The 14,262-nt window shown below is 42.7% G+C and overlaps 1 protein-coding gene across 7 annotated transcripts in view; it reads right to left on the bottom strand.

Annotated features, from left to right (window-relative positions):
- Positions 1 to 816: 816 nt before the first annotated feature.
- Positions 817 to 14,262, bottom strand: part of cables1 (Cdk5 and Abl enzyme substrate 1) — a 52,254-nt gene continuing 38,808 nt past the window's right edge. For all 7 annotated transcript variants that reach the window (XM_088642030.1, XM_088642028.1, XM_088642026.1 and 4 more), the window contains 4 exons: positions 11,054 to 11,157; positions 3,943 to 4,049; positions 3,145 to 3,352; positions 817 to 2,492 (listed from right to left, as the gene is read on the bottom strand). In XM_088642030.1, coding sequence (XP_088498156.1) covers positions 2,352 to 2,492; positions 3,145 to 3,352; positions 3,943 to 4,049; positions 11,054 to 11,157 — 560 coding nt within the window. In that variant the 3' untranslated portion in view covers positions 817 to 2,351. The remainder of the gene's footprint in view (positions 2,493 to 3,144; positions 3,353 to 3,942; positions 4,050 to 11,053; positions 11,158 to 14,262) is intronic.

Consider the following 14,262-nt stretch of genomic DNA (forward strand, 5'->3'; position numbering starts at 1 on the left):
TCCTCATTCTTAAGTTGGGGTTTGGCATTAAGGCACATTACAGCAGGAAAATATGGAAGAACAGCTTTGTTCGAAGTTCATGATGGAGGAAAAGACTTAAATCAAGGGGCCCTTGACTCTCAACATCATTCCAAATTTGTCAGCATGCAAGTTGACAAAAAACAACCTTCGGCAAACCACGGACCCTAACGACATAAAGCTTGCACACATATGTCAGAGCACTGGTTTAGTCAGGCATTCTGCAAGCGCCTCCCCAGTGCCCTTGAGTCCGCTGACATTTTGTTCCTTCTCCCTCCTTCGCAACCGTTCCAGAAGATTGTGAAAAATATGATTAGTGTACTGTGTTCACATGCACAGGAAAAGAAATAAATGCTGCACGTGATCCATTAGTATAGCACTGCTTTGCAACATGGCAATACTTCTTCAGATCATTTCCCTTCTCAGTCTTGAGCTCTTTAGGGTGAGGAGGTTGATCAGCATATCCCAAGACCGAAGAAGAAACAGTAACAATAGTATAGAACACAAAATAACAGAAGAAGCAACAATACAAACGAGAGAAAAAATATATTTAACGGCATGAACTGATCTGTTTAGTTGGACATCTACAGCTCTACATAGTAAAGCTCTGTGCATCCCTAGTCTTGGCAAGTCCTCCCTCCTCTGATCGTGTCTTCACAGCAAAGATGAAGGTGCTGAAAAGAGAGAAAATGGAGCTCCAGGCCCTAAAATGTTAACTCCCCCAAGGACTTACAAGGTTTGAGTCAAAGCACGTAGGCAAAGGAGAGGATTAAAGATTAATGAAAAAATACACACATATGCAGATTAATGACAGGTATATTTACTGCTCAGAAAAGCAGGATTTTACATTCAATCAGTCCGACTTTCCAAAAAGAACACTTTTTGATTTTTGTTTAAACAGTTGAATGACTAATATTCATACTCAAACAGCAAAGAAGTGACTTAGCCAAGGTATTAATGCTACACAAAGAAGTAGACAAGAGTTCTGTTTATATGGAGAGCCGTGGCATTTAGTCTTATGATATGGTTTTATATATTCCTTAGAGTAATGTAGGATGTAAAACAGAAGAGGCAAACAACAGTGTGGTCCTAAACAGTACATCACTGCCAGCAGAACAGAGTCGTTCCTGCTGGCAGTCCTGTCCTCTACACAATCCTACAACTCTTTCAACAGGACATACGCTACTTTTTTCCCCCTCCTAAAGTATAGCACAATTAATGTGCTTATAAATACACTCTAACATAGAGCACAGGAAATCAGACACTAAAGAGTGCAGTTCTAATCTCCACATGTGGAAATGATTTACAAGAAAAGTATAAAAAAAGTACTGAATTTTACTGCATTGTATGAACCCCTTCTAATAAAATGCGGTATTTTTTCAAAATAGGGTTTAAACTAGTTATAATACTGAAAGATGAAAATGCTGGCTGTAAAATATGTAACAGTAAGACAAGGCAGAATGTTTGAAGATGAAATCAAAGCAATTGAAATGGACCCCATAAAATGGAATCAATATGACAAAAACATTTATCAAAATGTTCAGTGAACTTTGGAAACTACTCTCACATTTCAAAGCCGTTTCATTAATCATTAGAAAACATAAATTTACCCAGAAAGAGTCTGCAGACATCAATTTGTCTCCATAGTACCCAGAAAAAGTGCACTTCTGATGATAAGTAATTGAATACAAAATACACAAGAACAAAATCACTGTGGTTAAAAATCCTTTCAATGCATGAGAGCCAGAGATTTGTGGCCTTTAGCCAGGTTTTGTTCTCATTTTGTAAAAAAAAACTTGAAGGCAAAACAACACACCAAGACAAAACAAAAGCTTAAAATCTTCCTAGCCCAAACCCCAGGCTATCTGTCTAACTTTGGCCAAACAAAACTGAATTCTTTATGTCCTTTCTCAGGCAGATAAAAATTCTGTAAGAAATGTGCAGCTGTCCATTGAAAAGAAGGGTTTCTTCTTTAATTTTCTTCATACAACAGTTCAGACGCCAACTGGATTTTTTTTTTTAAAGAAGCTGTGTATTTCACCCTTAGCAACGAGATGGATCCAAAAAAATAAAATGAGTAGGAGCTGCAAGAGGATTAAAAATGCAAGTCGATTCTGAAATCGAAAATAAAAAAGTGAAGCAAGGAGTCCCATGTAGGTCACAGCCACCCACTGTAGGCTCTGTTTGCTGTCCAGAGTTGTGTACAGATAAGAATCTGAAGCTCATGATTGTTTTGCCATTTCCAGAACGGAGGAGAGTCCTCGAGGATTGAGGATTGAGGGACAGACAGATCAGGCGCGTGCCGGCGGCACCCTCCTGACGAGCAGCCAGCGCTAGGAGTTTTGGAGCAGCCGTCTGTAGTGAGGCATCACCTCATGTTCGGGGAGGTGGAGACTGAACTCGAGAGCAACCAGTACCGGGAATTCAAAAGCTATAAGCTCACGGCGATTCAGACGAAACTTCTCCTCCAGTTTCTGAAAGACAATTTCCAAACAGGCAGTTAAAAGGCGAACCCAGCTCTGAGCCAGGTGGCATGTTATGTTTTTTTTTGTCATGCCTCGCTGGCCAGTCTGAACAACTCGGCCAAATGAATGTTTTACAAAGGGCAGTAAAATAAAGAGCTAGAAAACAAATTCTCCCATCCTGTTCCCATGTGGGGCTCTGGGGCTTAATGTAATGTGAGAGACGATTTGTCCCCTCTGAGGAAAAATCAGTTTGCTTTATGAAAAGCAGCTGCCTCAACTCTTTGCCTCTCCAGATACATTCTGGGAGAAACATGAGCTGTTAGGCACCAAACGTGCAACTTTGTATAAAATCTTAAGGCCAAGGCATAATGAACAGAAGACAATATCATGGAAAATGTTCATCTTTCAAGAGTAACTAAATGTGTCTGTAGAAAGCAGCTTTGCACGTGAATCTGAAACCTCTTTCTTGTACCAAAGATGCACAAATCCTGAAAGAGATGTGTCTTATTACAGAATAGACTGAGGCCAGTGCCACACTGGGGAGCAGAAAGAACGATAACAGTGTGTTGACTGTGTGGCCTTCTTCAGGTTAGGCCTTATTTCGACACAAAAGGAAGCCGTTTCGCAGGACGGAAGAGAGCTCTGGCAGCGGCGTACTCACGTCGATCAGATGTTTCACCTCATGCTTCCGGAGGTCGCTCCCGATCTTCGCTGCCAGCAGCACGCAGGCCCCGGCGCACAGCTTGCGGTTCTGCTTGTTCAGCTTTCCCCGGAGAGCCAGCTTCTCGAAGTACACGAAGGCCATGGCCACTGTGGGCTCTTCGAAGCCGCACTCCTCCTGCGCCAGCTTGCGCATTTCCCTCTTCAGGCTGGACACGGGCAACGAGGACAAAGCCAGTCGGTACAATGTGGCCAAAGAGCTGTGCTGTTTAACTACCGTACTGAACAAACACAAGCAGCTGGACCTGCGATGCTTCATTGTTCAAGGGAATGTTATCAGTAAACTAACTTTTGAGCACTTAAGAGATCTTTAAAATTCATAACTAATCAATTTACTAATGGAAAGTAGAACAGTCAAGAGGGATTATAGGTTGATGCTTTTTTAAAATAAATAAAATCAGAATATGGAAGAAACTGAACACTTAAACATCTCGAAAACTGACACAGAGTATTTCACTATACAGTGGCGAAACTTTCTACTGTACTGCTTTGTGACAAACTACTTGGTTATTATGATATGAGTGACAGATTCAGTGTGGAAAACTGACGAGTATAAAAAAATATAGAAAAAATGTTTATGTTTATGGTGCCGACAATGTACCATTGCACTCATGCCTCACTTCTAACACAAATAATATGAAATAACTAATAAATGTGTTGTTTAGATGCCACATATTGATGAGATGTACCATTTAGAAGGCCTATGAATTAAAGAGGTCAATGCAACAGGTCATCATACCTCCTTATCTTACTGAGGGTGAGTCTGATGTGAGGGAACTTTTCCTTGAAAGTCTCGTTCATGTCCTTTTTGAGGTCTGAGGGTTTCACATACTCAATTACTGTGGTCTGAAAGAGACAGAGCAGTATGCCAATAAAAGTGCATTTACAACAACACAATACCTTAAGGGGCTTCACAATACCAACGCCAAACCTGCTCATGAAAACAAGTCTCTTGAGTCTGATAAGTTCTGGCTTGTGTCTCCTTTTGTTTTAGGTGAACCTGTTCCACATCTGAGTGCTGAAAGAGGAGGAACAGTGCTCAAGTATGGGATAAAGCAGGAAACATGGGGACAGCATAGAGTAAGCCTCTGTACACAGAACACACAGGGTACAGATTCAATTCTCTGCTGAAGGCTGCCGCGCCAATGAGAAAAGTACTTAACACCGGAGGCTCCAGCCCAAGCAGGTCACTTCCACGCAAACAAGAACAGATCCTGCTCGACCTTGAAGTCTGCCAAGCACTGCCCAGTAAAGGCTAGAAGGAGAACCCAGTATTATCCATTCGTCCACACTCATCCCATTCCTACTGCTGCTGTTGGACATGCTAACATCAAACAGCACAGTGGAGTAGGGCATATAGTCTCCTAAAAGTGTGGTATGACAACTAAGACAACTTTTTTATACTTGAAGCTAACATATTTCTTCTTGCATCTCAATACATGGAGTGTGTGTGGGAGGAGGTCAAGCCCTCATCTCACCCATGTCCACCTGCCTGAGTATAAACGTCACGCTTCCTGCTGACCTGCTTGTCCATTTCACATCCCTCCATCCACACCATCTTCACCCACGTTCCCCAACTCAGCCTTTGTTAAGGAGGGTATGAGGGGGTGACAGGTGAGTGACCCCAATAAAGCTTGCTATTCCCATTACACCTCTTGTCCATCTGAGTTAGGATTTGATCAAACTTCTGAATGACTAGTGGGTGCTGCTACAAACACATACGCACAGTATTACTGAACTCAACCTTGTAAGGTGACTTTCCATTATTTCACATTATCATTAACATAATTTCATTTCATAGCTGTTTCCTCAAGTATTAAAACAACAAAAACTGTCTAAGGGATGTTTCCCATTTCCTTATCTGATAAAAACAAGAACAAATGCATACCATTTACATACAAATACTGCATTGAACTGACTACAGATTATTATTCAAATATCAAATTGTTTTCTGGCAGAAAGTGGATGTGTGAAATGAAAGTTCTTTGCACATGAAAAAGCCAGGTTCAGTCTCTCCAGTTAGTTTCTATGGCAACTCAGCCAACCAGAACAGGGATCTGAGTGGAATGGGAGCCCGAGGATGGAACTGCTGTATGTACTGATGTTCATTTAAGCCGATTCAACACGTATTTTTTTCATATCCACTTCATGATGGCGAAGATGACCATCAACGACAACAACACTCAATGAAAACATCCAGTTAACCCAAACTGACCAATATTATCACCAAGATCTTCCCATCTTTTGTCGAGATATTTTTTTTACAAAGAAAAGCAAAATCATTTTTTTTTTTTGGGTAAACTTGTAAAAGTTCCTCAATATCATGTTATGTTGAGGCAATCAGAAACTCTAGCACTGATTGATGAGTCACAAACTGGTATATAGATTTATTTTTCAATTTAATCGTTCTAATTTACGAAACGCAGTAACAGACCTACACCGCACAAAATAGCTTATTGATTTACAGTATCTCAGTCAAATGGTTTATGGCATTTTTCATTTTAGTCTTAAGATATACGACTCCTTGTCTCACCTCTTAATATATTGTCATTGACATCAATGTTACCTCCAATGTAAAATGAAAGAAATTCAATATCTAATAGCATCTGCAACTTGAATTCATATAAATGTGGGATATACCCCAGGAGAAATAACAAACGCCACACTAGAAGCCTGATGCACAATATTAGGCCTTGTTTCATGCAGAATTCTGGAATCCTGAAACTGCGACTGAACAAAATGTATTGCAATACAGTCAACCAGCACTTTTCAGAAAAAAAGCACTGAAACTTAACCAGTTGGCAAGATTTCTACGCTGTATTATGTACTGCTAAGGGGGGATCGAAAATTGAGAAACACAAGAAAGAGATCGTTTGTGGTGGCAACACAGCAGAACAGGCTTCCTCTCCACGTACTGTCTGAGATTTAAACCAGCTACTGTAAGCTGAGGATTTATTTAACGCAGGACAGTTGGCAGCAGGCAAGATTCCTCTTGATTGCTCTTAGAAGGACCCGTACAGTAACAGTGCGAAGACAAACGTCCTAACAGCTGACACTGCAGTAGCAGGAAGAGGAGGGTGACTTCGTGGGAATGGGTGACACATCCCTACAGCTGGGCCCGCTCTCTAAGGCTACTGTCTAACTCCCTGGGTTAAGGATCCTCCTGCCGGTGGGGCAGCGGCCTGCAGTCTGCAGAGCCCATGTCTGTGTGGAAGCTGCAGCCAAGTTTCATACAGACCTTTCGGGGGATAAATTTGTTTTTTTTAAAAACCTAGACTGACCACAGTACCGCCATACAAAATACTGTTCTGAAAGGGTCTGCCACTCCTTTGAACCACAAAGGCATCAATGCAGACTGGAACCCTGATTGGTTAAAATAAGAATCAATTAACAAGCAAAGTCCTTTTTTACAGATGTGCTGTATGTCACTGCTCAGGGTTTAATTTACATTTTAAGCTGCATTAACCACAAATGCACATGTTTGCTATTCATCAAATAGCCTGCAGTGCAGCTGTATCAAGCACTGTAACTGTTTACAAACAAACTGGAACTCAAAAGGTAATGAACGCTTTTTCAGGGCAAAAAATAAAACATGTAATCAACTGTTAAATAATAAATGCTTTTTTGCATCATAATTAGGTAAACTGGCCTTTGTCAAAATACCAATATGTGTTCTAAAATCCATCCCAGCAAATTCCACAACTTAACAAATCAAAGAGTAATTCTATCAGCCATTCTACTGAGCTACGATTCTGCTTCACGTTTGGGTTCAAGAACCGTATTCCACATAAAACACATCAGACTTCTGATTTCTTGAATTTAAACATGTTATTGGAAAACCGGCTTCACTACACAAGGAATGGGGGCAAACATGGCATGCCAATAGCGCAAACAGAAGCTTTTTTTCCTCTTGTGGAGTGTCTGAGGTGCAGACGCTGAAACTCGAGACTGGGCTCTTTCAGCCAGCACCACCCCACTCTTTTGACAGGTTTAACATGACATCAGATTGCCCATCTGTTGTGTCCCAAGGGATTTTCTCCTACCTTTTTTTTAAGTCATGCTTCTTGTATTCTATTGTCTTCTGTCTGACTTTAGCTGATTGGCTGGCGACCCTGGACAGGATTCAAGTCAATAGCGCCGTGTTGTAAGGCTTGAAAAGCGAGTGAAATGCAGCACCCTGTTTCACCACGTTCCCCACATTTTCCTTTCCCTTCTGCAGTGCAGTAGGGGAATAAATATGTGCTTCAGTTTGTGCTTTAACACGAAATTCTCCCATTGAGATTTCAGCAGTTTCATCAATCAAGATTTCCACTGTTCTGTGGATGTCGAGAGGCCGGCTGGGCCCCGTCAGAAGGAGGGATTCAGCACAGCGAGGCAGTGAAAGAAGAGAGAGGACCGCCCGTGCTGTGGGGACGAGCAACAGATGACGCTCTGCACCTGGACCACTTTCACTGCCTCTTCCTCTCCATGGAAATGTATCTTCAGGCAAGAGAGAAAAGGGCAACAAGGCAGAAATGAAGATCTCTGTTCAACGCAATTTCTAAATGCTCTCAAGCAGCAAAACTGAACGTCGTGCTGCTGTGCTTCATCACGCCTTGCGCCGTCCTCATTAACTGTACATTAGCTGGCGTTCCCTCTCTAACGATATGTAAAGAAAGGAATGGAATAATGAAGGTTTAATTACAAGCCCGGGACCTCCATTTGCAGCGCAGTGATGAACACTGCCACCTGAGGCCTTGCTGCAGAGGGATTTATCCATAATTATAGCCCGGCTCCCCGCCCGCTGCTGGGAATGGTCTTTATCAATCTGACAGGAGATGTCCACCCAGGTGGGAAGCTCTCATGTCATGTTCCTCCGTGAAGGACAAGTGGTGTGTGTGAGGGGGGTGGGCTGAGTAATGTACTAGGGGAGCAATGCAGAGATTTAATTATGCAAATCTGGAATTCTTGTAAGTACTGCGGTGGCCTGACTACATTATTTATGTATAAATTGCTTTGCGATTTCTCATTTCCTTCCAAATTACGCAAAATAGGCGTTAGCATTTTTGTATGTGTAGGGCTTAAAACCTTCCGAAAAAGCTTAATGACCAAACTAACTGCACTAACACAGCAGCACAGAATTCTTGAGTCTGTGTGACAAAGAACGTCGCTCTCTCTGCAACAGACAAGCCCTCACAAATTCTCATTTTGTTCCTGATATAAATCAGAGGCAGAAATAGCACATCAAATTATATATCATCCATCACCTTAGCAAACATATTTCACCCTTCTACAACAATCCATTAATATAATAAAAAGTCACAGATTTCCATTATATTATTATTGTTATTATTATTATTATTATTATTATTATTAATATAATAATATCTGCAAATGTCCTAACCCAAGTGTCCCTACCCTTAGGCCCAACAAATATCCTCAAATAATCAGGAAGCAGAAACAGCACTGTTGAGCGTTCTCCCTCACACCTAAGGAAAGACTTGACAATGTCACCTTTCTGTTTCTCCTTTCTGCTTCCGCAGTGTGAAACTAACCCTTACCTGTTCCTCTGCAGCCAGAGCACGCTGACGCAGCTCCCCACTTGAAACTGAGAGGGTGACTAAGAAAGCCAGAAGCATCAGGGAGTGTGTGTCTCACCCCCTCCATTGTGAATTCACACTTCTCCCATCTGGGAGACGCCTCTGTGCCCCCAGGTGTAAAACCAACAGACTCAGGAAATCTTTCATCCTCACTGCAATCACACTCTTAAACAATGCAAAGTAACTACCTTGTCTCTTGCTTCTTTCTCCTGTAACACTGCTGTATTCTCTTCCCATTTGATCATGTGTATTGTCATTGTGTTGTGTTTGACTGTGCCGTAACACAAATTTCCCCTAGGGGACAATAAAGCTTGAATTAAATTGAATTGAATTGAACTGAAAAAACTCCTCTTTATCAAGCCTGGACATCTGCAGCCCAGCCAGGGAGAGAGTTGGCAGCGTGCAGGAGTCCGAGCACGGTCAGGGGGAGAGCTCTCCTGGCTCTGCTGAAACACTGTGGCTGGCCTCCCGGGTGCCTGCCTGGCACACTGACCTGTCGGTGAGGGATAAGTCATGACACCACGACCAGAAGCCTGGCTTTCCAGCACTCCCAGTGCCTCGTTACACGGGGAGGTGGTGCATTAACAGTGGATCTCGGTTGTGAAGGGAAGGCATGGGCACACATGGGCCCATCAGATTTATGCTTCAAGAGCTGGGTATCAGACTTATCTGTAAAACATTTTCTCAAAGCCCTGACCTGTCTCGTCCCTTCAGAATGCCGTGTCTGGTCAGCACTCCTGTAAATACCGCTTCTGAGTATAAAGGAGATGCAGATCGCGGTTGCTTGGTGACATCCTTTGTCCTGTATCATGTTGTCCTGCTTCTTAGTTCAAAAAACCTGTTCGACCTTTAACCATTTTCCTGGAGCAATTTCATGGCAACTCTAACTCTGTGAGCACATGTGACATGAGCGACATGTTTTCAGCTGGACATCGTTAGGCCTTTGGCAAACAAATGTGCCTTCTGTATCAGAGCTCTCCTCCTGCTTCACTGCTATTTTCCTATCAGTCTTAGAGGATCCCAGTCTCTTCTGGCACAATAAGAAGACTAAAGCACCGGAACAACTGCAGTTAACTGAGAAATTTCATTATGTGAAAAATATATATTTGCTGTGTTTATGTGCTATGTGGTGCACTTTTAATCACTCGTGTTCAAGCTGCTTCAGGTAACAAGTGCATGTGTACGATTTCTACATTTGTTCCATGCTGGTTACTAAGCTTACAGCTCTCAAAAGACCTATTGAGTAAGATTTCAAAGCCAGTCAGAATAGGTTTATCGAATTAGTGCGCAGTCTCAATATCATTAAATTCATGCAGTGTGGTTCACAATGGATCTTGACACAAATAGCAGCAATAAAAATGAGATGAGGGTGTTTTTCCTTAAGCAGTCTCATACTGTGGTGACTACATTCTTTAGCTTTGTGAAAGACATTTTTATTGGGAAATTACAAGCCTACGAGACTCGACAAAGGAATAAGTAACAACCCTAATATAAAACTTCTAATCCCCACTTTCCTCAAACAGTACAGTATGTTCTTCATGCTTAAGTAAATTCTGAAAAAAAGTGAAAGCTATGCACAAACAAAAAAAACAGCACAGTAATTTGATAAAAGTCATTGTCAAGGTTAGCCCATCTCTGCTAAGTTTCATTAAAGAGTTTTTGAAAAAAGGCCACTTACAAACCACACCAGATGGGAAATACTTTGATATGTGATACAAATTCATCTGTAAGATACTTAAAAATCACAGATTAGTTCGATGTACTTATAAAACGGCAAAGAAAAAATCACTACCTAAGGTATACTGCTTCAATTTGACAAAAGCTGTTTTTATTACTGACACTTTATATTCCTGAAACTTGCTTTGATTTCAACGACATCCAGAACTTCTTACACAGTTTTGCTGTAGACGGTTTTAGTAATTGTTAAATATTCTGTAGGAAACTGCACCAAAACCCAGAATTTATATATCAGGGTAAACGTTTTAACTATGTAGCAGGGAGCCACAAATCTGGAGATAAAATGTGAAAGCAGATTACAGATTCCTTGCCTTGCCAGCACTTTACAGCGTACAGGCACAGGTTCTAGTGAAAATTTTCAGATCAGATACACATTCAATCTAACTGACCCTTGAAACCCAAATGCTAGTGAAGTCTGCACTGCAAATCTTAAATGGGATCTCAGACAAATAAAATGAGATTTTCAGATCTGCGAGTCTTTCTACGCGTGCAGGCTCTCTCGGCTCCTCGCGATGTGAAGCAGGCTCCACCTACCATGTACGAGGGGAAGATCAGTACTCTCTTGTGCTTTCCACACGGCCACTGGGGGTCGTCCAGGAGGTTGGGGTCGTACTCCAGGAGGTCACCGAGGTCATTCCCTGCGAGGGCAACGAGAAACACACCACTCAAAAAACATCACCTTGTGGGAGGGCCCTCGAGGTTCCTGCATCTTACCCATGGTTGAATAAAGATCTCTCTTCAAGGACAGAACAACAACAGGACATTTCTCATGGAAATCTATGCAAAACCTGACCTACCACCACAATCAATTCAACACTTACACGTTTGTATTTACCGCAAGGCATAAATGTTAATCTTTTACCCGTTTTAACTTTAAATAAACCTTCACAGTAACTCATTATGTCTATATGTGAGACTATTTACAGCTTAACACTTTCCAGTCTTTGTATTTGTGTTACTGGCAACCTTAAACATAGGTGCTAAAATGTGACCTGCTCCTCCCCAATGTCCCCTTCTCTGTACCAGAGAACTTCTCAATCTCGTCATTTAGCGCTCCAAATCACAGAGCTCATACACAAAGTGCTTAAAAAACGGGGAACATCACTATCATAAAACATGAAGGTGGAGCCGCCAAAACACGCACAAGGGAGGTTACAGATAAAAGAAAGCCATTAGGGCCATCAGCAAATTATAAGCTTCATTGAAAAAGACTCTTTTAAAATACTTTCAATGAACATGCACACAAAACATGACACTTATATTGGTTCTGAACGGAGAAACATGCTTGCAGGGAGAGAAAACCCTGTTGCCTGGCCAGTGCGCTTCTCTTCCAACAGCAGAAGGAACACAACGTGGCTCAGCAGCCGGTATCCAGGCTGACAGGCCCAGCCCGTGGCTCACAGCGCTGATAACTGTCCAGCGCGCATCCAGCAGGTGACACTGAGGCCCTGCTGTTCACGTTCCAGAACGTGCGAGACAGCTTCAGAAAGCTTGCCGAGGTGCGTGTCCCAAAGAGCACTGCGGTTTCCTTCTTCTCCCGTCTCTGGCCAGTGCTTGGATTTCACTTAGATTGGATTAAAAATACCCCAAGACTGAATCATTCTCTTATTAACATTTTTTAAGTCCTTATGCGCACTGGACCGTATTAATTTTGAACCAAACTTCGAAATCAACTGACCTGCAGTTTAGAAATGTTGGACAACCTATTTTACAGTTACAGTTAAAACCTTGCCTGCCTGAAAACCCTCATGGTAGGTAAATCTGAAGTCGATAAACTGACGTTGCTAATGAAAACCCTTAAACATTATTTTTTCACCCCCCACAACTTAACACAAAATCACCAGATTAAAGTGAAATGAAACATGTCTCAACAAAAAACAACACACCACCAGTGCCATCCATTCATTTTCTAACCACTTCATGCACCTCAGAGATGCGGCGGAGCCGGAGCCCATCCCAGCAAGCACCAGGCAGGACACACCCTGGCCGGGACGCCAGTCCATGGGGAGACAGACAGACACACTCACACCAGGGCCTGATTTCCCAAAAGCCAACAAACCCACCAGCATGTCTTTGCACTGTGGGAGGAAACCAGAGCACCTGGAGGAAACCCATGTGGTCATGAGAACATGTGAACTCCACACAGACAGCACCCCAGGACCCAAGACCCCAGCACTAAAATAGTCCTGTCTCATCGGTGCTGAAGACCTGATCAGGTAATTAACCTTTTTATCAGTCAGCACCTTCGGCTCTTCAGGAAACGTGGATGCTGCCTCCCCTGCTAACTTCACATCATGCAGGCTGTAGCTTTTCAGTCTCCCTCTCCTGAACTTTCCACAAGACGCTTGTAAAAGCTCTTATCTTTATCACATGTATTATATATAAACTCGGAGGCGTCTTTTCTGTGTCTCTTCTTCCACCCAAAAGTTCAAAGCCTTTTCCAATTTTCAATGTTCTGGTGAAAATGCATGCATGCAGCTTTAAGTGAAGCCTTTTATTTTATCCTTTAGAGATATCACCAAACTTCCATGCTCAGCAACACCAGATTCTCTCTCATACACTTAGGAGGCATTTTAAGTGTTTATTTAACTATTACATAACATATATATTCTGATGTATATCAGAGATGCAATTGAAAACGGATTTGTGTACAGTGAGGCAGACGATGGCAGATGAAAAACAAAAAAAAACACAGCACTGGTCTTGTGCTTCATCCAGAACCCAGCCTCAATTTAAGCTTAGGCAGCTGGGACAGCTACCTTTACAGCTATGGTTAGGCTGAACGTTTTCCTCCAGGGATCGACGGCTAAATGCAAGGCCCGATTCTCAGGGAGGATGAGGCAACAGCAAGGATCATACCCTGTCTCCCAAGACTACGCTCATAAGAGCCGTGATGTGGAACAAGGAGCTGTGTGTCCACCTCACAGTCAGCTGACCACTGAATGCTGCAATGCCCAGTACTCGCAGCACCACCTTTCAGTATCTACATTTGTGAACAAGGATGACTTTGCTCTTGCTATAGAAGCAGCAACATCTCATGAAATTCGCCCTGAACATCTTGGAGTAACACATCCAGGTCTGAAGGTTTAACCCAAACTCTCAGAAACACAAGTCACTGTGTATCACGTTGAACACAACACAAGCACAACGGAAACATTGAAGCCGACCTTCCCCTTGCAACAATAATAGTCATGACCCCACCCTCAACCAATCTTGGAGCCATGGCTCACCATGCAGAGAGCTATTAAAGAAGGTGGCCAGCAAGACGCAGACAAGAGTTCATGTGATCCCGAATCCAGCTGGCACAAGACGGGGAGCTTCTACAGCAGTAGCAATGGCTCTGGTGCTCAGTATGGCCCCGACACAGGCCAGCTCAACGCTGTGATGCACTGCGTCACCGGAAACACTTGTCTACTCCAACAGCTGCAGTGCCTAATGGCTTCATTCATTCAACGTTTGTGTTTTCTTTCTACTCTTTTCAGCATGGAATAAACCTATTACTTGTTCCTTAATTAGTAAATATTTGTCCTGTTTAAGCTTGCAATGTAGTTATTATCTTATTCCTGAGCTAAGGAACTCGTCTCGCTCAGTATTCCCCGACTATAGGTGGTGTCATCTCTCTTTTTTTTTTAAGGATGACAAATCAGCATCAAGCCGACGCAGGGGGATCCTGCCTGTGACCCCGCGCGTGTGCCGTGGCCGTCTCTGAGCTGCACCCACACAGATTCGGGAAGGTGTGGGCT

The sequence above is a fragment of the Lepisosteus platostomus genome, chromosome 8 (assembly GCF_059453375.1).
Source record: "Lepisosteus platostomus isolate fLepPlt1 chromosome 8, fLepPlt1.hap1, whole genome shotgun sequence".
Taxonomy (NCBI): Eukaryota; Metazoa; Chordata; class Actinopteri; order Semionotiformes; family Lepisosteidae; genus Lepisosteus; species Lepisosteus platostomus.